General features: G+C 42.2%; 1 protein-coding gene across 1 annotated transcript; it reads right to left on the bottom strand.

Annotated features, from left to right (window-relative positions):
- Positions 1 to 5,074: 5,074 nt before the first annotated feature.
- Positions 5,075 to 24,367, bottom strand: zbtb16b (zinc finger and BTB domain containing 16b). The gene is made up of 7 exons (XM_075473206.1): positions 24,257 to 24,367; positions 21,864 to 23,133; positions 19,427 to 19,524; positions 17,164 to 17,250; positions 10,845 to 11,015; positions 9,588 to 9,755; positions 5,075 to 7,586 (listed from the first exon to the last, which is right to left on the bottom strand). Exons 2-7 carry the CDS (start codon positions 23,036 to 23,038, stop codon positions 7,357 to 7,359), a joined length of 1,929 nt encoding a protein of 642 aa, XP_075329321.1. The 5' UTR covers positions 23,039 to 23,133; positions 24,257 to 24,367; the 3' UTR covers positions 5,075 to 7,356.

The raw sequence follows: 24,367 nt of genomic DNA on the forward strand, positions 1-24,367 counted from the left end.
TGTTTTGGATCAGCTGAATGATTTTCAAAGAGTTGTTTGGTTATTCAGCTAAAATTGCATCAGACCAGTCCAGCCAAGGTGTTACCAATGCATGGGGTAGTTTTTCTGCTTCACTTTGTATGGGCTTAAATTTGTCTCAAAAAGAACTGCAAATGCACAGAGGGTGATCTACAAATATGTCTTGAGTTGCACTTGTTTTGCTATCCACAAATACAAATTTCCTTGTAACTTATGTGTTGCTTTTTACAAATATGTATATTTGTAAATATATCATTTTCAATTTGTAAAAAAAAAAAAAGCCATTTGTGAAACTGAAAATTCTGTTTGTGAATCGTGACTCAGCATTTGTGGATCACCAATCACACGTTCGTATCTATGAGACATTCTTTCCGAAAAACAACACAAAGGTGGCTGAAATAAAACTAAAACTTTAAAACTACAGACTAGCAACAAATATCATCCATCAATGTTATCACATCTGATCCAACTGACGCGTCGATGTCGTTGCTGCTAATCAGCAATCTTCTTTCTTCGTCAATCTTAAGCTGATCCATAGATGTGTCAGTGAACAACAGCGCCATCTACTGGATGGTGCTTTGTGAATCACGAGCTATTTGTTTGTGGATCTGAGTGGATTTGCGGAAAGAATGTCTCAAAAATACGAACGTGTAATTGGTGATCCACAAATGCTGAGTCACGATTCGCAAACAGAATTTTCAGTTTCACATATGGAAAATGATATATTTACAAATGCATATATTTGTAAAAACCAACACACAAGCTACAAATAGGAAATTTGTATTTTTGGATGGCAAAACACGTGTGCAACTCAAGGCATATTTGTAGATCACCCTCTGTGCATTTGCAGTTATTTTTTAGACATATTTAAGCCCATAACTTTGGGACAGGTTGCTTTTGTATTTATTGATTTTTCTGCAAATGAAAAAAAAACGCCCAAGAGACCTCTTCAATTTGCAAGTTAAAAGAACAATCCTGATTTTTATGAAAAATAAAAAATACTTGTCGTCTTTAAAACAATCCTGTATCTTCAGTAACTGATTAGTTTTCTCCAGTTTCATAATAGCGTTGGGTGTCCTCGTCATTACAATGTAAATATATGCTGTATTTCCTGAATATTGCCCAAAGGAAGCATACAAGTAATAGAACACGGTCCCAGTCTGGAGGCCTGTGGAACACCATAATGAACTCTGGTATGTTTAAAAGACACATATTGTACATGAGCAAGCTGGAATCCATAAGAGGAATATGACTTAAACCAGTCTGAAGCCAGTACCTTTGATCCTGATGATGCGCTTAAAGTCTTTTTAACAAGATGTTGTGGTCAGTATAGTTAAATGTAGCACTGAGCTCTAACAGGACAAGCATAGACAAGACCATGTCTGTAGCAATAAGGTCATTTGTAACTTGAACTAATGTAGATTTACAAATAAATCCAAGCTGACATTTTTCAAAAAGACTTTCACACTGGAAAAGGGTGATTAGTTGATTAAAAACAACTTTTTCATGGATTTGAGTTTTTTTGTTTTGTTTTTTGTTTTTTTTTTGTTTTTTAATTTAAAAAAAATAAATATTTTTTTTTTAAATAAATGGTTAAATAACAGCAAACTGAAAGGGCTTTCTTGCATAGCTGTTAGGGATGATAGTTTGCTCTTAGAAAAACGTAACACTAGATCTAGGGCTGGGCGATAATACGATAACGATGGGTATCGAGGTAGGAATTTTCCTCGATAGCGATATGAAACATGGTCGATATACTTTTCAATAGATTAGCCTACATTCGTCCATCTTCGTCCAATATGAATAGCCAACGACAACAAGAGTTGCGCCGCGCTGAACCAATCACATGGCTGGAATAGAGCCATGCCAGCAGCTACCTGGTGTGTTTGTTTGTGCTGCTGCAGCGTATATTTAAAAAAAAAAAAAAAAAAAAGTGCTCCCTCGGAAGAAACGACGGAAGACACGGCCTAACTGGGCGCTCACACCAAAAGCGTCTTGAGCGGCCGCCGTGGCGGCCAGCTGCCATTCATTTTCAATGTAGTCTGGCGTCGATTAGTGACCGGCGTTGTGAGCGAGCGTTGTGGGCCTCGTGAGCGTTGAAATTTGAGAGTCGCTCAACTTTATGCAAATGAGCATCGCACCGGCTGCGACAGCCAATTGTGGGCCGATCTGGAAAAAAGGCGGAATTAATTATTGCAGTCTCCGGAGCTTTCCCAGAGCTGTACGATACAAGCCTGTTTTGTATGTATTTTCAGTGCAAATCTCAACCCAATCCAGTCTAGATTAAGTGATTTGTGAGGTTTTAAAAAAAATCTCAGGAGTTATTGATTTAAGCTCTGTTCTGAGGGCCAAAGAAGTAACTAAAGAAGTCATTTGAGAGGAGGTTTAGTATTTAGCAAGGCCTTACAAACTTAATTCAGCCAAGCATTAATTCAGGCGCATAGTAAATTCAGGCCACATCAGCAGATCGATCCTCTGTTTTCCTTTTATGCAATCAGTCATCATGTCTTATACAGCACTCTACATTTTTCCATTCTTCCAACATTTGCTGATTTCTCTGGATGGCATTTCACAACCCACCTCTACTTTAGCTCCTCCATTTTAAACTGTGTCTGACATGAAAGTCATTAATTGTACGGTACCTTGGGGGTCTTTGCTGCTGCTTTCTTGACATCATGCAGTCCATGTTTGTTTGAAGGTGGATGGGGAACAAAACAGGGATACTGCCATATATAAACTATTTGTAAATCATAACTATAATTGTAGATTGCTGAAATTATTTTTGGGGCAAAATGGTCTGTAACTGTAATGCATGTTTTCATATTATTCTTTTCAAGGAAACCCATGACATGAATTGACATGAGACATTAATCAACAGCAGCTTCTTAAAAAGCTTTAATGGACTCAGTTGATGATATAAGATCATGAATGGCAATGAAATTTTTCTCATTCCAAATGGGCAGAAGACAGAAGTGCTACTTTTCTGACCTTTCACTCCTCTTTCAGCTGTGATCTCAGCCCTTTTGAAAGTTGAAACAAACAACAACAAAAAAAACTCTTTGCAGAAATGATGGGAGATGGCTTTATTTAATTTTTCTACATCTCAGAAATGCATGAATGCTGTTGTTAGAGCCACCTTCTTCCAACTGAGGGCCCTTGCACAGGTCAAGCCTTTTATTTCATTCACTCGCTTTGAGAAAGTGATCCATTCCTTCTTTTCATTCAGGCTTGATTATTGCAATAGTCTTCATTTGGGTATCAACCAGCCCTGCATTCTCATCTGCAACCTGTTCAAAACGCTGCAGCAAGACTCCTGACAGGCACTCAAATGAGACCACACTTGACCTGCTTTGGTGTCTTTGCACTGGTTCCCAGTTTATTTTAGAATTTATTTAAAATATCAATTAATTTTACACACTTTTAAGAGACCAGAGAGGTCAGCTGACCAGATGCTCCTTTTTGTTTTGAGAAGCAGATTAAAGTACGGAGATGGGGCTTTAGCTGTGGTTGCACCTAAACTTGGGAACAATCTCCATCACCTTGAGACCTCACCAACAATTAACACTTTAAAAACCTGTTAGAGGACCCTACTTTTATTCTTTGGCATTTAAATCAGGCTGAGATTTTTCAGTTTTTTTTTTTTAATAATCTTGACATTTAAATTTTCTGTACTTGTGCTGCCCTTTAAACCTGGGATTAAAGGTGGGGTATGAGATGTTTTCTGAAGCATTTTTTATCATATTGTCTGAAAACCTCCTCACGACCCCATTGCACCCACTAAAATAGAATGTTTGGAAAAAAAATAATATTTTAGTCCATTGTAGAGGGTGTAGCAAGAGGAAATGTCTGACCAATAGAAGTAATGATGAGAGTTACTTCTATTGGATTCTGACACGCCAATCAACCGTCAGCCCCCCTCCCCCCTCCCCCCTGCGCGTTCACAGACTCGTGACTCGTTCATGTGTTTTGAAGGCGTGGTTTCGAGGCGTGGGCTGAAGGGAGAGGCAAGGTTGTGTATTTTCAAAAATATAGCTTGCAGGAACCGTTTTTTCCAAGATCTCATACCCCACCTTTAAGTGTCGGTGTGCATGGTGGTTTCTTGTTTGTTTCTATGTTGGCCCCGTGGTAGTCCAGGGTGTACACCCCGCTCCCCTTGAACATTGATAGGCTCCAGCCCCCCATGGATTTGATTAAATAAGTATAGAAAATGGATGGGTGGTTTTTAGTTCAGAATCAAAGTACAGGACTTTGATCAAATCTTGTTGTTTTTCAAATGTGCTAATGGAAAGATTGACTTGACTTTACACTTGATAGGAAGCGATTCGCTGATTGTTGTCAGTTTTCATATAAAATCCCTACAAGGTTTCTGCTTTACAGATGTGAAGATTTGCTGATATCTGTTCAAAAAACATTTTAAAAGCATTTTCATTTCATTGTTTCATTTTCATTGTCAGTTTAAAGTTGGACTGTTGGTCGGACAAAATAAACACAGTGAATGTGTCACTTTGGACCAAGTTTCTCAGTAATTTTTTTCTATAAAACAAACGACTTATGATAAAAGTAAGAAAATGAATCCTTAAAATATTCATCGGTAGCCATAAAGTTAGCTCCACCTCAAACAACTACAGGTGATGGGAGTAAAATCCTGCTTTTATATTGTTAATTTAATGATAAAATTTAGAATAGCTTAGGCAATGTAAATGAGTACTTCTACTTTGCGGTAATAGTACTTTTACTGATTTAGGATTCTGAGGGTATTTATCATTGACAAAAATATGGGCACAGCTAAAATAATTGGCTAAAATTAATGAATAAACTTTTTAAACTGCACGATTAAACAATATAAAATTAAATGTCCAGCAGCTGCCAACTCGGAGTGAATCTAGTGTTTTCTGTTGTTTAATGACAGCCAGTCTAAAATAAACCCATATCTGACTTTAGGAAGATGTCGGGCGGTGTAAATCAAGCGCCTATGGGGGTATACCGGATCAAATAGAAGCACCGACGCTCTGCTGAATGCAGACGGAGAAAAACAGCAGGCAAATGAGGCTTGATGCATAAAATAGTAAATTGTTTTATTCTTTTTTTAACCATGCCACTGAACACTGACGCATAAAGAGTTGTGCCTGAATCCACACTGAGAAAACACTTTCACACACTGTGTTACAAAGCTGTAATGAAGAGGGATTTTACTGCACACATGGCAAGAAGAACAACCCTGATTGGACACCAGGTCGAGCTTTGATCTGGCCCTGAGGTAGACAGACAGTGACATAATCTAAACAATGCTAATCACATCCTTCTAGGACACATCAAATAAAAGACAGCTGCATTATCACAACATACAAAGATCAAAGAAAAAACCCTTTTCAAACAAAAGTGCTCTATTTCTTTTGGTCCACCGAGGAAATCCATTTATAGTGCATGTTCATGTAGAATAGATACAGTGAATGTGTGTTCTCATGGCACCGAGTGTTGTTGGCTACTTAAAAAGGCATTGATAATGCCCACAGATGCCAATATTTTCTATACACACAGTTTTCATTCAAAGATGTCAGTCCACTGTCACTCATAAGGGAACAATTTGAGACAAGCGTGTACTTATTACATCAAAATTGCTTGGAACTTGCATCAGATTATCAGCCACGATCACAGTATGTTGCTTCCAGTTGCAATGTTCAGACAAAATGAATCTACATGGCAGTCTATCTTTAATTAAGTAACAATAAACAAACACCCAGAAACACCTACCAAAAGCACAGACCCATGTACTCAAGCACATCAATGCTCTACTTATAAAAGAGGCACAAGGGAGGGATCTTAATCAAATCAGAGACTTATAAAACACACACGAAGATGTTTCTCAAATCATACCAAATGTAAACAGATAGCAAATTACTGTAATACAAAAATACAACATGTTTAAATCTATAAGGCCTGTGTTAGGCTCACATATGGGAATCACATACCATGACAGTTTGTACGTTACAGCTACACTACAACTGACGATAACCTGCTCATAGTAATTCAATGTCAGAATTTTCTCTTAATGTTTTGTAAAAAAAAACTTCTTTTCATGTTGTTGTTCATTTTTTTTCTAGAAAATTCTGATTCTGTGATTTTTACAAGACATCTATATATAAGCAATAGTTTAAAAAAACTCCACTTACAAGCCGTGTTGAGGCTTCTCACTTTTTTAAATTTTTTTTTTACACACTGCTTGACCATGTAAATTGTGATGTTTGTGACCAAATTAAACCTACTGATGGATGAATAATTTGCAGTGGTTCAAACAGTGAGATGTGGGAAGAGGTAGAGCTTGCTCTACTAGAAAACATCCCAAGAGACACAGACTGTGTGATGAAAACCAGCACATATTTGGTAACAAATAAACGACATATAAATAGCAAAACCTTTTACAAGAAAAACTCAAATTGTGAGCGAGCTACCTCAAAAACGATAACACCCACTGCAAGAGAGACGAGGCAATTAAAGAGATCAAGCTCATGAGGTCAGCCATTCAAGTAAAACATGCAAACAAATAAACAACTCCCAAAGAAAAAAACCAACAGCAGGAAAACAAAAATTTAGAAGTCACAGGAAATTAGGAGAGAAGTGTCGCAAAGTTCAGCCAATCGAGCCTTTGTGGAATTATTTTCAACATCTGCTGCACAATCCTCGAAGATGACTCAGTTTGCCTGGTGCTTCAGCAATCAGTCAAAATGCTCCTGAAGCACATGCAGGCCAGCAGTCACAGCCACCACTGTGGCACTGATTTTAACCACAGTGGATCCTTTAGGGATATAGTTATCGGAACTGTGCTTGTTTGTGTGCGTTAGGGCTAAAATAGTCAATTGGAAACATCAGTAGGCTTTAAAAATCAATTAATCTTTTCAACTTTTTATGGGGAAAAAAGCTGCACTCTGCCTCAAATGTGAAAATTTGAGTTTTAGAGAATTGCTAATAAATCTCTTTGAGGAGGACTGTTTGTCAGACAAAATTATCCGTTTGAAGATGTCATTGCAAAATGTGTCTACTTTTGAACATTCTTCAGAGGGAAAATAATCTGATAATGAAACTAATCCATTGCAGCCCTAATGTGTACTCATATTTGTTTTCATGATGCCTCATGTCTCATTGTTGGGTAAAAGCCTTGGTATCTCCTTGACTGACAACTTTGCTAAACATGAATTAGTTTTTTGTTGTTGCTGTTATTTCAATACCCCTACAGGAACATCAGTATTAAAATCAGCAACATGAGAGTTACTAAGTTTCCACCCGATAGTGACAGTGTGTGTGTGTGTGTGTGTCAGACAGTGCCTGGGGTCCAAGTCCTGCTCAGACGTAACAGACATACAGGTAAGTCTTTTCTATCCTCCAGTCGGCAGGCACGTCCTCGGGTTTGTGGCCCTTCATGTGCTTCTGCATGGCAGCCAGACTCGGGCAGAAGTCCTGGCAGATGGTGCACTGGTACGGAGACGCTCCGTTGTGCGTGCGCAGGTGTTTGATCATCGCCGAGTAATCTCTGGACCGTTGGTGGCACAGCTTACACTCAAATGGCTTCTCACCTAAAAAATTCAACAATGTAGCGTTAAGCTGGTGTGGAGCCTGCCAGGTGACGGAGGACTCGCCTCCTTTTCAGTCCAGTGTAGAGGCGAGTGTGTGTGTGTGTGTGTGTGTGTGTGTGTGTGTGTGTGTGTGTCAACATCAACCAACAAAAATTCTATGCAAGGCCATCAAAAATACAATGTAGACTCTGCTGTGGAGTTCATTTCGTTAAAGGGGTTAAATACAACACTGGGAAACCACTGGGTGTCACACTTAAGCTACAGAAGCAACTCGGACTGAAACAACCGGAGCCAAAACCAAAAAGGGAACTTAACCTGCAGCCCTTGAAATGGCTCATAGATTTCTCTGAAGAAACAGACCAATATAGACTCTGATTTTATCTGTCTCTTTGTAGGAGCCTTCAACCTATTAACTTGGTTTATTCAGTGGAGGAAAACCTAGAACTTTGCTCTCTCTGACAGAGATTCACATGAATGAACTTGCATGTGCATCTAGATCAGGTTAACTGCATTAGAAGAAAAGATGAGGTACACAAAGAAAGATCTCGTGCTATGTTAAGATAATCATTACACAGCTACAGGTGTATCTCTTAATCTGCACTTTGTATCTTCACATAGCAAATAGTTTGACTGTTTTGAGGTTTAGAATACTGCACAGTATTCACATGAAATGATTCACATTTAGAAGCTGTCATTGTATCCATAAAAAGCTGAAAACTGCAAACTGATCTAAATGTTGTTAAGATAATATATTTTGTGTAATTTTCTTTAATTCCTAATGCTTTTTATCATGAATGCTCTGCTTTTACTGTCTTAACCTGAACCTTAAATGGATTAGTTATCTTACTTCCTGACTTGTCTGTGGACCAGCCAGTCTTTTAATGTCAGCTGTTTTCCATGCAATTTGCCTCATACATAAATGCTGTCTATAAGTGGGTGCACAGGCGACATTCTGCTGGAAAGCTAAGATTACTGTGATTCGATTGTTCCAAAGCATTTTACAATGCTGTGACTACAACGTGTAAAATCAGCGATGGCAATTATCTAAACACAAAGGTCACAAAATGGAGGCAAAAAAAACTAAAAATATATATATATATTTTGTTTTTCCTTCATTGGCACAGTTTAACCCAAAAAAATAGTTTCTTCAAAATATTTCCATAGAATCTCTTGCATCATAAATTAGCTGTACTTGTGCCCCATCTTCCACACGTTCTTTCTCATAAGTCCAATTTCCGTTCTTGATGATGTGATTTCTGAATGAAACTACCATCATTAGCTGTTGGGAGACCATGGGAGCGACGATGTCGTGTCCCCGGCTTTTAATAAACAACAAGAAGTTGTCCATGTGGTCCAGTTAAACATACTGTTTGTAAAAGTTCTGAGATATGGCTGCTGTGTTTGTTTAACTTTTTAGTAGGATCATATTAGTGTTTATTAATTTGAACAATATCACCAACTTTACTTTTCTTTTTTTTCTGGAAATAGTTATCTTATTTCCAAAGACTGTTACAGTCTTTGCACCCACTTAACAAGTTGAGCTATAGAGTGCCCTGAAATTTAAGATATGGAAATATTGATATTCCAAAGTCTCCTCCTTTAGACGCATTTTACCCTTAAAGTCATCATTAAATGGCGAGTAGAGCTCTATCTACTTACCTATTTATAAAGTTTCTATTAAAAAAAAGTCGATGGGGGGAGGTTAGAATGGAAAAATGTTCAGAATATTTTAATTGGATAAAGAGATAATAAAGGCCTCCAAGTGCAGGATGAGTCAACATTTTTCAATTGTTTTCCGGGACATGTCAACCTCTACCTCCAAAAAGGCTCTTTTTTGGTCATTAATGGGAAAAATACCGGCCATATGTATTACAAGAAATATCATTTAGTGACACTGAATGTCATCTTAAAGTCAAATTAAATGTTTCAGTCTCCTCTCTTCGGTATTTTATTATATTATTTATTTATTATAATATCATGCTCTCCTCTTTGAACCCTCACCTGTGTGGACACGGTAATGTGTCTCCAGCTGGTGTTTCAGACTGAACCTCTTCCCACAGCCGTTACACTCATAAGGCTTCTCTCCTGTGTGGATGCGTTTATGGCCCCTCAGCGTGCCGTCGTCTCTGAAACAGCTCCCGCAGAACTCGCACTCAAACGGGTGATCGCCTGAGAGCACAATCGTGTCACAACAGAACGCAGACAGTTATTGTGAGAAGCATTACAGGCTAACTGTATCTTTGGCACAACATGACACGACATGGTGCACATGTAGCTGAATAGGTCAAACAATCACACAGGCCCTTCTGAACATGCATATCAAGCAGGGAAATAATGTGCGTTCAGACGTTGCTAATGTCAAGACACGAGGACACTCCTCTTGGCTGTCTGCTAATAGCTAATAAAAGTCTTCCAGGCATGTGCTGCTCTGTTTTCTATACTGTAGTTAATCTATTTCTCTCCTAGGCTGAGGGTTTGACTCATCTCCAATGACCTATGTGCCTCATTATCTCAGTGTCCACAGCAACAGCCAAGTCACAGGATACATTGCTCTCCTCATTACAGGCCGATTCTCCCCAATCCCCCACCCCACTGTGGAGCAGATGACATTTACAAAATGTTACTTCCAAGCAGAATGGCAAACAAACAAGATACGCTGCCATGGCCAAAACTCCCTTCACTTCTGTCTCTTCACATCAATTATGTATTTCTCCTGTCTAGACATCAAGCCGTCCTGACAGCTGGGAGTGTTATTTAAGGTAAAAGAAGAAAAGGGGACATCTTTTCAGTAAATATCTCTCCTTCTCCCGCGGCACTAAGACTCACCCTCGCTAGAACACAGAGACAAGTCATTTCCATTTGCTTTTCCTTCAATATTTATTTGGGCTTCCTCTATCATTTTAAGTGAACCACACAAGAAGTGACAGCCATGAATTGCAGAGGCCCAAAGGCTGTCTAAGAACCCAAAATATAAACAGGATGAAATTGCTTAAAATATTCACCGGCCATAAAGGTACAGTGCTGTCATCAAAGATGAGTCACCTCATAGAGAGGAAGAAGCAAGAGTGGGAGAGGATGCATGCAAATTGACTAGAACCTTACAGCTAATAACCTTAGGAAATTAACCCATATACAAAAATAAACCCAGCTGTCCTTTTTTCTTTTTCAACATATGCATGCGTTTTACACCAGCACGTTCATGTTTTATGACAGGAGCTGACGCCACGGATAGCAGTGATGGTGCAAACGATCTCTTACCCGTGTGCGAACGCAAGTGTCTTTTGAGGGTTGTGTGGCTAGGAAAGGGGCGCTCACAGTGGCTGCAGATGTAGCTGTGCATTCCTGCATGGACCTCCATGTGCTGCTGCAAGGCCTTCTGGGTCTGGAAGCGCTTTGCACACAGCAGACAGAACACTGCCATGTCAGTCCCTGGAGATCACACAAGACACAGACGCATAGTTATTTCAGTACCATACACAGACAGGGCCTTAAGTGGGGAAACTGGGTCACTTCAACTTTGTGTGAGTCCTCTGTGGAAAAAGCTTCTTTCAAAGAGCAAGTGCCTCTACCTAAACTAACTCCCCTAAAAGCCCTGAGGCACTTTCAGCTGCGAGTCTTTATACGTTCTATTTTAAATCATGAAAGTGATTGTTTTCTTTAAGAATTTACCCACACAACGCACAGCATGCCAATCACACAATCAATTGCTCCTTCCTGGTGTGTTAGATGTGTAATTATTCTCTTTATTCCCCATCAGGAGTCAGCTCCAGCCTGTGAAGTCCTCTGTCTCTGTGCTCAAAGAGCAGCTGATAGTAGCTCCACCCTAAATGATGCCTACGCTATGCGCTCTGTGCAGAATGTTAAGTAGTGATATCAAGCCATTAAAGGCAGGACTGCAGGAAAAAACACAATCCAGTTTAATCCTGTGTGTGACCTGGCATCTCTTTGGGGCTGCTTTCCTGTTGCAAAGAGTGTGGAGAGGAATACAGATAGGAAGTCGCTGGCAGGGTAGTTTAAGTCAAAATGGCTATGTGAAGAAGATCCACTGGCTGTCATATAGTCAACACTTGATCTACAGGCTGTGTACGCCAGCACTCAAATCCATTCTGGCATTCAGACCGATGCAAATTCATATATGTGGTAAGACTGAGGCACTGGTTAATCAGCCGCATTCACATAATGTGCATGTCCTGGAGAGTGAGGCTTTAATGTGAGATTATGAGGTCCTTATTTCTCTGTCTGCTCAGGTTGCAGATCATTTACAATGTGAGCAGGTCCCATTGCTCCTGACTCAGATTCAATCAGACATCTCCAGCGGAGGATCATTAGTAAACAGAGGACTGTGCCAGCACTTCATTGGAATTCAAGTGGGGTTGCTGTGTCGCATTTAAAATGCAGTCTGATGAGGTCCACTAAATCAAATCATTTGTTACTGTTATTGAAGTGCCTTGAGGCAACTGGCAATTAAATTGGAATTAACGCAGGGAAAGGGATACAGCACACTCATACTAAGAGGGAAGAGTGTCAGACACTTGCTTTAGGTTCAATCAAGTTAGCAGGCAGACAAGCTTGTACAAAGAAGAAGAAACAAATCAAGCAAACTTACATTTTTAGGGTGTAAATCAAACACAATCACAGAGTATAGTCTTCTAATGCATGCATCAGTATTTGCTCAAGGACACTTTTTAGACTTAACATTCCAAAGATAACTGCAGTTCGGCAAAGATGCGCACAGCCTCTTCTTTGAATCACAGCACCTCTTTTTGAGCCTGCATTTGAAAAGTCCTCCCCTAAAAACATTGATTCCTAATCATTAACAGAAAGGAGGATGGGATGAAAGACATTCCCAGATCTCAACAATCCTTCAGGGAAGCGATCCAGTGGAATGAACTGCACCTGTTCGGAGGCTTTAGCCCGTAGACGTTTGCACAAAAGGCACACAATAAGGTTCAGGCCCTTATTGACCAAGCCCATTAGTCATAGGCTCCTCATGCAACTCCTACAATCCCTGCCTTTATGCTGTCCCCTAATGACCAGGACCCTTTCTCACCCGTGGATCACAATATTTTAGTTGTAAACAAAAGACCCTGCTTTGTCAACGCCTCTGCACCCCCCCCACTCCCGGCATCTGCTGACCATCCAGGAAATCCTTTCACTGTCTAACCAGCTTCACTTTCAGCCTGAGTCACACCTAACTAATGCCAGTTCACTAAGCAGCAGTAAAGGCTAGATAATGAGCCATCTAAAAATGACTAAAGACATTTAAGAAGCAGAAAATGCTTCTGTGACAAATGTGTCTCATGATATTCACTTTAGCCAGCAGGGGGAGTGCTTTCTGATCAAGTCTGACCATATCACTGTAGCTGCATGCAGATCAGAGCCTTCAACAAACTGAGAAGCCCTTTATCCACCTTGTAGATACAGTACATCAAAGATACTTTAATTATCCTCTCTCCACTCTCTTTATCAGCCATCGTATATTGTTAATGTCTGTTCCTGAGAAGCTTGCGTACTTTTCTCCATCTGCTGTGAAAGTTTAGTTTCTCTGTGGAGGTAAACCGTTACTCCCTGACACACTCGCAGACGCTCACAGATGTAGATCCTGATCCTTCTGACACCAACAATACAGAAACTTGAGAATAGATATGACAAATATTCTGTCACAAGAATCTCACTCTTGATCTCAGGTTGATGCACACCGACAGCAGCTCAACAGATCGTTTTATTCTGCGGAACCAAGGCTGAATATAAAAATACCAAATCTTATCTTGAAGTGTAAACAAAAACCAAAGAAGTGCTGGTATGTGTTAGTGGTGGCATTTCGCCTCACTGCGCTCCGGTAACGTATCAAACAAAAAGGATTTTCAGTCTTGGAGTTTTTCAGTAAGCTAAGGTAATGAGTGCGGAGAAGCTTCTTCATGAGAAAAAAAGCTCTAAAGTTGGCTGTCATTGCCCTTCTTTTTTTTTTTTTCTCACCCCCAACCACACAATGGGCTTGGGATTTGGCTTTTTAAGGCACAGGCTGACCCCCTGACCTTTGGCCCTCAGTGGGGTAAATGCCATGTAATCAATGGATTTTCTCAAAGGCTGGAGAGTTGACTGAGCATTGTGATCGGTGGGAGGGAGTTTTAACAGTTGGAATAATCATTTACTTTCAAGCAATTCTGCATTTACTGTTTGAATTATATCACAGAACTGCTCACCAAAGGCAGCAACTGAGGCCGGTTTGAGTTTGTAGTGCTATTTCAGCCTATCTTGATCAAGACGACATGTATGCTCATGTGATTTAACATGGTCTGCTTTCATACATCTGCCACTTATTCAGTGCAACTGAGGTGGGAGCCAGCCAGGCTCTCACGCTGCCTAAGAAACAAAACCATGTGTCTAGGCAACCAGATAGGATCATGGTCCTTGTTGGGGTGAAGTGTTCAAGCTAATCCTGTCATTCACAAATAAGCGCAGCCTGTTTCTTTTCAAGGGGCAAACAAAAGTTTTCCCACCCTGAGAATGTGGGAGTAAACCCACTGCAAACTGAACAAAAGATTGTATCAGTGATGACTGCAAATCTGTATAATTTTCTTCTTTGCCAATCTTAACTTCAATGTCCAGAGTCCATCAGTTAAACTCATTGGTTTGTGATTAATTTCTTTTTATATCTACTGAAATCATAAATTTAACAATTAACTGGTATTTTGTCGATACTTGTCTTCAGAATTTGATCTATAGAGATTTTTGCAGCAGGAAATTCCCAGAGATTTCACAGTTTACAATGTTTCATCAATTCTGATCATGTCCACTAGTGTGCGGTGTGAAAGCAGTATAACTTTGCCCTCAAGCCCTTCTCAGTGTGCACACTGTGTGTGCTGGCTCACTGCTACTGTGTTGACCAGTTAAACATACACAGTCATGCAGACTACATTGTGTCTTCGCCCCCACATGACCCTGTGCATTCATGCTTATTGTATGTGTTAACGCAGACGGCTCCTCCGAGACGTGGCTCGAGAAACAAACACACACACACACACAGCTACAGTACCTTAAACAACCCCGGCCCCTCATCAGTGGACTGCTAATCTACCCGAGTGACGAACAACCAACTCAATAATTAATGCAACAAGAGATGCGTTGCTCGTGTTTAAGCACCATTCCATGGTCTGGTTTATTGAGGTCACACACACGGTTTCATTTGCATCTATTCCTATATATATATTTGTTTTTTTACAATTTTATATACAACTACCACGTTTAATTTTACATTAAATAGCAGGCTATCTTGGAGCTTTGTATATCTTAAGAGTAGGTGTCAATGAATACTGGGGACATAATGGCCAAACACAGCTCAGTTCAGTTTAGTTGAGGCTTACAGCTGGTATTAACAGGAGGGTGCAGTGTGATGACGGACACGCAATTAGGCAAGCTAAAAGGTCTGCATTAAGAGCGATGCATTAGAAAGCCGGGGCTGTATCTGAATAGACTACACGACTTTTTAATTAGGGTTTGGACAGAAGGTAATATTCACTTGATGAAGCAGACTGTAATGTGTGGCTACAGTGCAGCTGCTGTGGGTACACAAAGGCAGCACTCTTATGGCCCTTTCCTAAAGGCAAAATGGTCTGCCAGTATGTTTTCAAGCATATACAGTTGATTTCTGTGCATGCTGTAGATAAGCCCCAGTCTTGGGTTTTCCAAAATTGAAAGCTCGGTGCCCCAAAGCTTTGACTCGCTGTGATGAAACAAACCCCTTTGTTGTGAGAGCAATTCAGAGATGGATCCATTCTTTTATTTTGGGCACTGACAAGTAGGTCAGAGGAGACTATGACAGTGCTCTGGTGAGGAGTAAACAGCAGCACATGATGTTGTTTTCCTCTTACTCCTGGCATCCAACACCAGCAGCAATCCTCCTGCCCTCAGGAAGCCCTCACATACTCCCTCCCCCTCATTCCCTTCCCACAGCCTACCCCGCCCCCAAAATCCAACCCCTTCCCTCTCTTTGATCTGTAACTTCAGCAACCCACGGCCATTGACCTCTGACATATTAAAATGTCTAGAGTCTTTCACTGTAAACTATCATTGCAACCAGAATTACTCATCGGCTTCAGAAAAGGGTCTCCCGAAAAGTAGTATTAATTCCCCTCCAGAGGACGTGGACAGCAGTGTTGCAGCTGCTGAGATCTGACAAGTGTTAATCTGCTAAGAGAAAAGTCATTTGGCTCACTCGATACGTCACGTGGCAAATTAAAGCAGAGGGTACATGATACCCATTGAAAAATGCTATGAGGTTTTAAAATAAATGATACGCAGGTGATTTCTGAAATACGTGTTAAATTGGAGCATTTCCACTCATAACCTCAGCACAGCTGATTGAATTACCTGTGGCTCATGTTGACGGCCGTGAGAGTGCGTCAGAGCAGGCCAAGCTGAGATCATGACAAAATAAGAGAGTAATGCCCCCCTGTACCCTGCTCTGGAAACACCGCAAGGCTGAAACCGAGCGCTGGGTGTTTACAACTTGGGGAGATGAGGGTAGAAACTTCTGGGCATCGTTAACACCCCTCCATGTCCACATCCATTAACTATTCATACTGTGTGTGCCACCTGCAGTTACAGTTACGTGCCAGTGCTCTTGAGAGGGTTATCACCTTTCTCTGACAGTACCAGAAAAGGTGTGGATTCAGACACTGTCGGGCATATGTACCGCCTGACAACAATACTGCATTTTTTTCAAGTTGATAGTGAAAGCATCAATTTATGACTTATTCATTATTACTGAAATATTTTCTGACAGTTAATAAGCTTTTTTGAGTCCGTCCTTAATCATGAAAATAAAACTTTGCTGAGTAAAGGAATATTCTGCTTGAAAAAAACCTCAGTAATATTTTAGTTTCGCTTAGTTTCTATGTCTTTCTTTTCATCAGCTGTACTCTTGCCTTATTTGTCGGGTTGCATCGGTCTGTAAATCATTTTCCAACTTTGATAACAACTTCAGCTCCTCGAGCAGGTTGTTCCAAAGTCTTAAGATCCCAGATTGCAAATCCAGGTTTTGTGCGGCCACTCAGCCAAAAATACCGCAACTACTAAGAAGGGAAAAAAAATATTTTGACTCATCTTGGTGCCAACTGTTAATGCCACACATTCACTGGACGTGAAAAGGGTTTCATACACACTTATTCTTCATTTGTGATCACTGAAAACACAAAGGTGTCGTCGTTGAGTGTAAGGTAAATGCTTTCAGAGCCACTGTCAGAAAGGGGGGTGAGAACAGTACGTCTGTGAAACTGCAATGCTCGCGCTGTAAAGCTGAGGCTGTGGCAAAGTGGCATGCGGCGGGTCTGCATGCCAGGAAATATTAGTGGGTGATATGTGAGAGGGCCTCCCACCTCCCTGTTGATAAATTATGGAGCATCATGACAGGAACAGTTTAACCCACCCAGCATGACGAGCAAGTTTAGACCCATGATCACAAGTCTCGTAGTCACGGCTTACTCAACAGCTCAGTGCATGCTGTCTGGGTTCAACATAGTGTGTGAGTGTGTGTGTGTGTGAAGTGTCAGGGCATCTGCACATGTTTGTTAAGTACCTGTGTGTGTTTGCCTGTGGGCTTCCAGAGCATCCTCTGAGGAGAACGTTGCACCACACTGATCGCACACCAGTGCCTCTGCAGGAGCTGTAGATGACATCAAACTCATCAGAATGCATCTCGATCACACAAACACAAACATGAGAGTGTTGAGCAAGTCAGTTCATATAAAGAGAGTGGTGGAGCCCCTCACCAAAGAGCCCCTGCTTGTCACACACTTATGCTTTTCAGGTGTTAATACAAGGAAGCAAACGTGCAGAGTACAATGGAGCAGAAAAAAGCGCCATAAAAACCCAACTAGGGGCAAACAAAAGCACCAGACAGGGTGCAATGGCCTTTCTTCTTGACAAAAAAGAGCAGTGCTGAAGAGTTTTATTTACCGTGGCCTGTTATCTGCCTCTGAACAGTGAACAGACTGTCTGCCTGAGAGGCCACAGAAGGACTGGGTGTTCTCTGAACAGCAGACGCTTCCCGCCTGCAGCACATCCCTTTATCAAAAAAATAAGTTAAATAATCACTTCAGAGTCAACACCCCAAATCCCATCACATGGACTGTAACTACAGTTCCCAGGTCACCTTTGGAATGCCCTTGTCTATTCTGATGAAGACATGAAAGAGACAAGTATGCATCCAGCTTTCAGAAACGTTCAGTCTTTGTTCTGCTCTCACCTCACACCTGCACAGACACATAGGACACATATGCACACACACTTTCTCTCATACGCAGCTGTTTGGATGTGGGTTGGCTCTCACTGAGATGTAAATCGGTTGCAGATCCATACTGGCCCAGGGCTCATTCACTGATCTATTTTCTGCTCAGCTGGCTTTAAATGAAGTTAAAATGACTCATTAAAACACCCACAAGCTTTGGGAACTCTGAGCGCTACAGCCTAAATGTGGTCCTCTTTCAACTCTTACGATGCCTCTGTGCACAGACAGTGTGCCACTGTTCCCAGTGCTGCACGCAAATAACAAAAAAGCCCCAATCTGTTCCATTTCTAAAAACAACACTTTTTGAAAACAAACCGTTACTGTTTTGGAACGACACGTTTTGTTTCACAGAACCAAAATAAAACTTTGTTGAATGTATTCTTGTGAGGTAGTAACACTGAAACAGTGTTGTAGATCCTGATGTTGTTTGACGCCGTCCAGTGTGGTGTGTTGTGTGAGATTGTGTGATAAGGGAAGAAGAGAACATAGTGCATTGTCTTGTGCAGTCAAAGGCACGGAGTGTGCTCTCATCCATAAACCATCAAACTGTCTCCAGACACGGCTGCAATCGTCCTCCATCAAAACACTTTGTCTGGCATACCAAAATAAGAGCCAGCATCGAGCTGAATACCAAATCAGCCCATTAGAGCGGTGGAGCACTCGCTCCTTAGCAACCAGCAGGATCTAAGGCTGCTATACTGAAATACACAGTGACAAAGAAATGAGATCCACATCTTTTTTTTTTTTTTTGTAGTATTATAGGTTGACACATGGGTTGGGTGGGGGTTTATGCAAAAATTTAAATTCAGTTAAAGGTTCTGTTGTTATGGATGTCACTGTGAATTGAAAATCAAAGCATGCCGTGGAGGTCTGAGAGTAATGCAGAACAACGTGTGTGTTTAGGGTTATGCAGAGGGTATAGAGGAGGATAAATGGAAGACTCGGGTGAAGTTTAAAGCAGCAGTTTTCTCTGTCATCTGTAAGCAGACTGTCATTCCTGAACAATCCTCGGAGAGAAGGCGGAGATGGGACAGGGACTTCGCCTTGTCTGTACACATATTCAAACTGAGGTTTCTGTTTTAGTTTCATTTTTAGTCCCTGATCCCCCTCCCTCCCTCCTTCTCCCCTCTTCCTCTATTTTGGATAAAGTAGCTGGGAGAGCAGTCAGGTCTGATTAAGTCTGCATTTGGGTACAGTGTGTTCCTGGACACACATCTGCGAGAGAGCCATCACACACGCTTCGGAACACTGGCAGAACACCCAGGCCTGCCGGCAGCTGATGATGTCATCACTCAGAAGGGGCAGAGCTGGCGAGCTGCCAGACTCTCCAAAAAAAAACACAGAAACGATTCAAATGGAGAGACGAAGAGGAGAGGAGAGGGGAGGGATGTGTAAGCGTGGAAAAGAAAGCATGATCCAAGTAGTCGGAGCAGCACTAACTGCTGTGGGGGGAGAGGGGGGTGAACAGGTGCATTTGAAAGGCCGCACTACTGTATCAAGAGGGTTGATCAGCACTGAACACTGAGAAGGGTGTGTGAGAGTTACTAAATACCTGCGTGAGACAGCATATGCATCCTGAGCCGCATGCTGTCCTGGAAGTGTTTGCCACAGTATTCGCAGCCGTTGCCCTTCTCTTTGTTATGCAGCCTCCTGTGAAAAGACCAACACTAATGTGAGCGGGTTCATGGAAGGGAGAACTGAGCGAGAACGCACTTGTGATGATTTCATTTATTTGACGGGGATAGCGCTCATTGATCAACTGAAAAATTACAGTATATTAGAGTTAGCCCAAGGGTGTAGCGTCTCGTTTCTGTGCCTTTTCTTCAAGGCCTCCCCAACCTGGAAGCATCATTGTCCTCATAACAAGGGAAGCATGTTTTAATTCCAGCAAGAATCCCTCGCTGAATGCAACATCATTAGAGTAAGAGGCCCTTGGAGTTGTGAATCACAACGCATGAATGCTAAAAGAACACAGACAATAGGATATCTGGCTAATTTCAGAGTGCAGACATACGCGTGCCTCCACCCGCCAGCACTGCAAGACACTGGAGACACACATACACTAAGAGCGTGCACGTAGACTCACATGTGAACAGAAGATGCACACGCATACACATTTCTCCGATGACTGCAATGAAAAGGAGATGATTCGCTGAAGCTCTGCCGGCAGCAAATCCTATCATATCATATCACACACATCCAAGCATGCAAGGCATCTGTACGGTTATCCCTACATCACCCCCCAACAGCAGAGCTGATGGCCTAAAACGAGTCCGTCGTTCAACACACTCCATGGTTAAAATGAGCAACACCTGACATGTGATTTAACACACTTGACGACAACAATGGAGACATAAGGAGAACAAATCAGGAACTTGGTGTTTTGCATAAGCTGTAAGAGCTGACCTGCTTCCAATGATGAAATCTTACTTTAAAATAGTATTTCTTTACTATGGTGTCGTAATGACCGGGGAGATTTCCCATTTATCTCACCGTTATGGAGCGTTCCAGTGGCCTAAGACGTGCAGGGGACTGATCATGAAATCAGCGAGTTGTGTCCGGTTGGGACTTGAGCTTGTTGCATTTAGTTTTTCACTTTAGTTCCAATCTTTCTCCCCTCATTTCATTAACATATAAAATCATTTTTAGAGAATTCATTTGACTCCTGAAAACAAGAAAGAGCCTCATAATTGTATTTATCATGTGTTTTAGGAAACTTAAATTCAAAAAACTTAATTCAAAACTGTTTTAATTATTTTATTTTTATTTTTTTTTTAAATCACCAGCTACCAATTTAAAATTCAAATCTGACTTTTTGTAGTTTTTGTGTCCTTTGTTCCAAACAGATAATCTGCATTTCTACAGTGTTTCCAGCGTAAGCCGTGGCATGAGATGCTTCTGGAGCAACACCATAAAATGTCAGTGTGCAGACCAGGTGTATGCTCAGTGACCTGGTTACAGACCTACAGCAACTTCATTATATCCTCAAGCAGTGCCACCAACGCAGCTCCTTCAACCTGAAGATATCTGTTCGTCTCTATGAGCAAGGAACAAGGATTTATACCTATCCCGCAAGATCATTATCATTTTATCTATTTTTTTTTATTTCTTCTTGGGGAAAGGCTGTGATCCTAAACATGGCTAAGCAGCATATTAGGACGTTTATTAGGACACGTTTCGAATGATTAGTGATCAGTCAAATACTGCCAAGCATGCCCAATTATAAGCCTCTGCAATCAAGTTAATGAGCTGTTCATGGAAATAGTTGGGAAGTTTTTGCGCAGAATGACGCAATGACAAATGATAAGCTCATAAATAAAATAAAATTCAACAAATAGGACAACAACAACGGAGCAAGTCGTGAAGCAGAAGTTATCCATCATGCCGTTGAGGCGTCCAGCCTGGTCCCTGCTGAGAGGCTTCTCTCTGCTGATGCAAAGGAATGCATATCAAATAGCCTGAGAGACGGTCTGTTGTGTGAGGCACACGTCTGCACAAATGATCAAACGGAATTTAAAAAAAATAGGGCTTTGTAAATCACAGCGTTATGCGACACCAAGGCCTCTTTATATCAATCCCAACACAAAGATCCAATTCAAAAGTTGCCGGCACGTCGAACTGTTAAGACATGAGTGCAGGTGTCCCTGAGAATAAATTAACATATTTGCTGTTGCTCCTCCCAGCTTTTAAGTTGTACAATTTAGACATAATGGGGGGGAGGGGATGCAGCAAGATTAAGAAATAATTCAATTTAAAAGGCGTGTACAGAATAATCAACTTTTTATCTCATAATCATCATCACATCGCTCTAATCCATCTTTTAGTTTACATTCTGCAAGTTTGAAAGTTAAAAACATAAAACGCTGATTAGAAAAATACCAAAACCATCACCGTTTAATAATTATTTCTTTATAATTAGAAGATTTTCCATCCTATGTATGATGCACACATAAAGTATGGCTTCAGCAGAATGTATAAAATGGTGTTACCTGTGCTGCTCTAAGGCCTGCCTGCTGTGCAGCTGAAGGCCACATTCGCCACAACACTGCTGGCCTTGAGTCTGGCCCTCATGCCTCATCCCTGCTGCAAACTGGCCCAGCCTGCTCAGGAGCTCCCTGTGCAGCAAGCCTTGATGCAGCAGGCCACTGTAGGCCCTGGGATCCAGTGGCAGCGTCAGAGACGGGGTCACTGAAACGGACACCGGCAGGCCCTCCCCTGTGTGGTTGGAGGCCACAGAGTATAAGGAGGCCAGGTGTTTGTCAGCGATCCCGGGAAAACAATCGAGAGCATTCCCCACCACCTGTCCTGCATCTTCGGGGCCCGTGTGCAGCTCTCGGGCACTGGTGATCACGCTCCCTCTCAGGGGCGTCCCCGGGCCCTCGTCTCTTGGCTGGTCAGACATGCAGCTTCCCTCACCAGTGCTCGAGGATCTGCCCTCGCAGCCGTTGGCATCATCCACCTGCATGCACTCTGATTTGATACTTCTGGCAGGGTCCAGGGATGAGTCCTGGGATGCATCTGCACTGTGATACTGAGCCTGCTGGGAACTCTCCATATTGACCTCAGTGTCCAGCTTTGGGCTGGGTTCAGGAGCTGCTTCAGGTCCTGGACCAGGTGAACTCCTCTCTGTCATGTGGTACAGTGCCAGGTGGTGCAGGGCAGTGGGAATGGTGCAGTTGGTTCCATCCTGTACGGAATGCTTCTTGGACATCAACATGTGCCTCCAGTGCCTGGCTCGGCTGTGGTCACTGTTGTCTCCAGAGCCGTGATTCCTCCCTGCCACCTCCTCACTCTCCTCCGCCTGGATGGTCTCCAGCACCTTAAGGCACTGCTCTTCCAGGTACTCTATCTCCAGGATCTCTGCGGCATACAGCAGGTCATCCAGGTCCTCGGCTGTGGCCTGCAGCGAGGCGGTGTAGGCGTACTCGAGGATCTGCTGGAAGGTCTTTGGGGAGAGGAAGTCCAGGGCGTAGCGCAGGCTGCTGCGGTGGAATAAGATCTCGAACATCTTGCTGGTGCAGGCCAGGACAGTGCGGTGCGCCGGAAACTCCTGGCCGTCCACCGTGATGATGACGTCACACAAGGTGCCAGTCAGACGCATCTGATTGGCTCGCTGCAGAAGCGTGCTGGAGTGAGTGGGATTGTTGAGCTGGAGCACACCCATGTTTGTCAGACCCGTATCCACTCGGACCTTTACTGAGCCCACGCATGAGGTGGGGCTGACCTGCCTGCTTCACTTGCCTTCAGCTGGTTGTAGCTCTGAGGTTTGGGTGGAGGAGGGAGGACAGTGGATCATTAGAGACTGACTTACAATGTGATGTAAAAGGCTGTTAATTACACTCCAATGAACACTTTTATCCACTCTCAAAGGGAATATTTTTTAAATAACATCAGGCAAGATATTAAATATGAATCATGTTCTGTCAAATATAAACCCCATACGATATCTTCAGAGGTTTTGTTTGATGCACCCTCCACGTTTATGTATTTAATTAAGAATCAAAGGCAGGCAGCAGGTCGATAAGCGCAAAGCAACAGTTACCATAGCAGGTGATTAGTCTGAAGTCTCGTTGAGAGCAGTCACGTCGCTGTAATAGCGTCTGCATACTGAGAGGTGATGGTTCAATTTGTCAAGCTCCTCACACACTCTCACATGTACAACCCTGTCCTCAACAGGTAGTCCTGCTATTAACAAACGCCTCACAGGACTGATTATCACTTCATTTAAGCTGCGCACGTTCACGATTAGTTGAAGACGATTAAGCCTCAGTAAGTTGCCAAACTACCAAAAATGATCCAAGCTTGAAAACGACGCACAGCCCAGGCACGGATGTGTGTTTTCTCCGCTCCATTTAAATAGCAGGTTGACTGTCTGAATAATGATGAAGCCCTGTGATGGTTTGTATTGTCGGACCACTCGGCTGCACCTTAGAGTGATGCTGACAGGCGGCATCCTCAACTAACCGCAACATGGGAGCGCATCAGGTGCAGGCGCACAAATCCGCCTTTATTATCCAAAGCGCAGTGAGACAAACAAACCCGCTGTCTGCGCACTCGTTTCACTGACTACACGGTCTGAGGCGGCAAGTCCAGTCCGAAAATAACAGACCTAATTTGTGTAAAATGGATCTTCATGATGACCCGAACAGTCTGCGCGGAATCAAGTTTGTCAAATCCGAATTCCGACTGCTCTCAAAGTTGGGTCGATTTCCACATGTCTGTGGCGAAAGTAATTAATAAAAAGCTGCCCAGAACTGGTATTATTTAGATATCTAGATTATCCAAATAAGTCTGAGACTGAAAAGTAGCCAACGGGAGCGAAATCGCCGGACTAAAAATAATCTGGGATAAGAAGAGTGGCGGCTGTCACAGCTGGTCTTACCTCCGTCTCCTAACGTCCTCCGCTGATTATCCAGGCAACATCATGCTTACACATTTCACAGTACCCGCTCCAAACTCAGTCCGGCTCCAAGTAAGCAAATCATCACCCTGC

The sequence above is a fragment of the Odontesthes bonariensis genome, chromosome 9 (genome assembly GCF_027942865.1).
Source record: "Odontesthes bonariensis isolate fOdoBon6 chromosome 9, fOdoBon6.hap1, whole genome shotgun sequence".
NCBI classification, from domain to species: Eukaryota; Metazoa; Chordata; class Actinopteri; order Atheriniformes; family Atherinopsidae; genus Odontesthes; species Odontesthes bonariensis.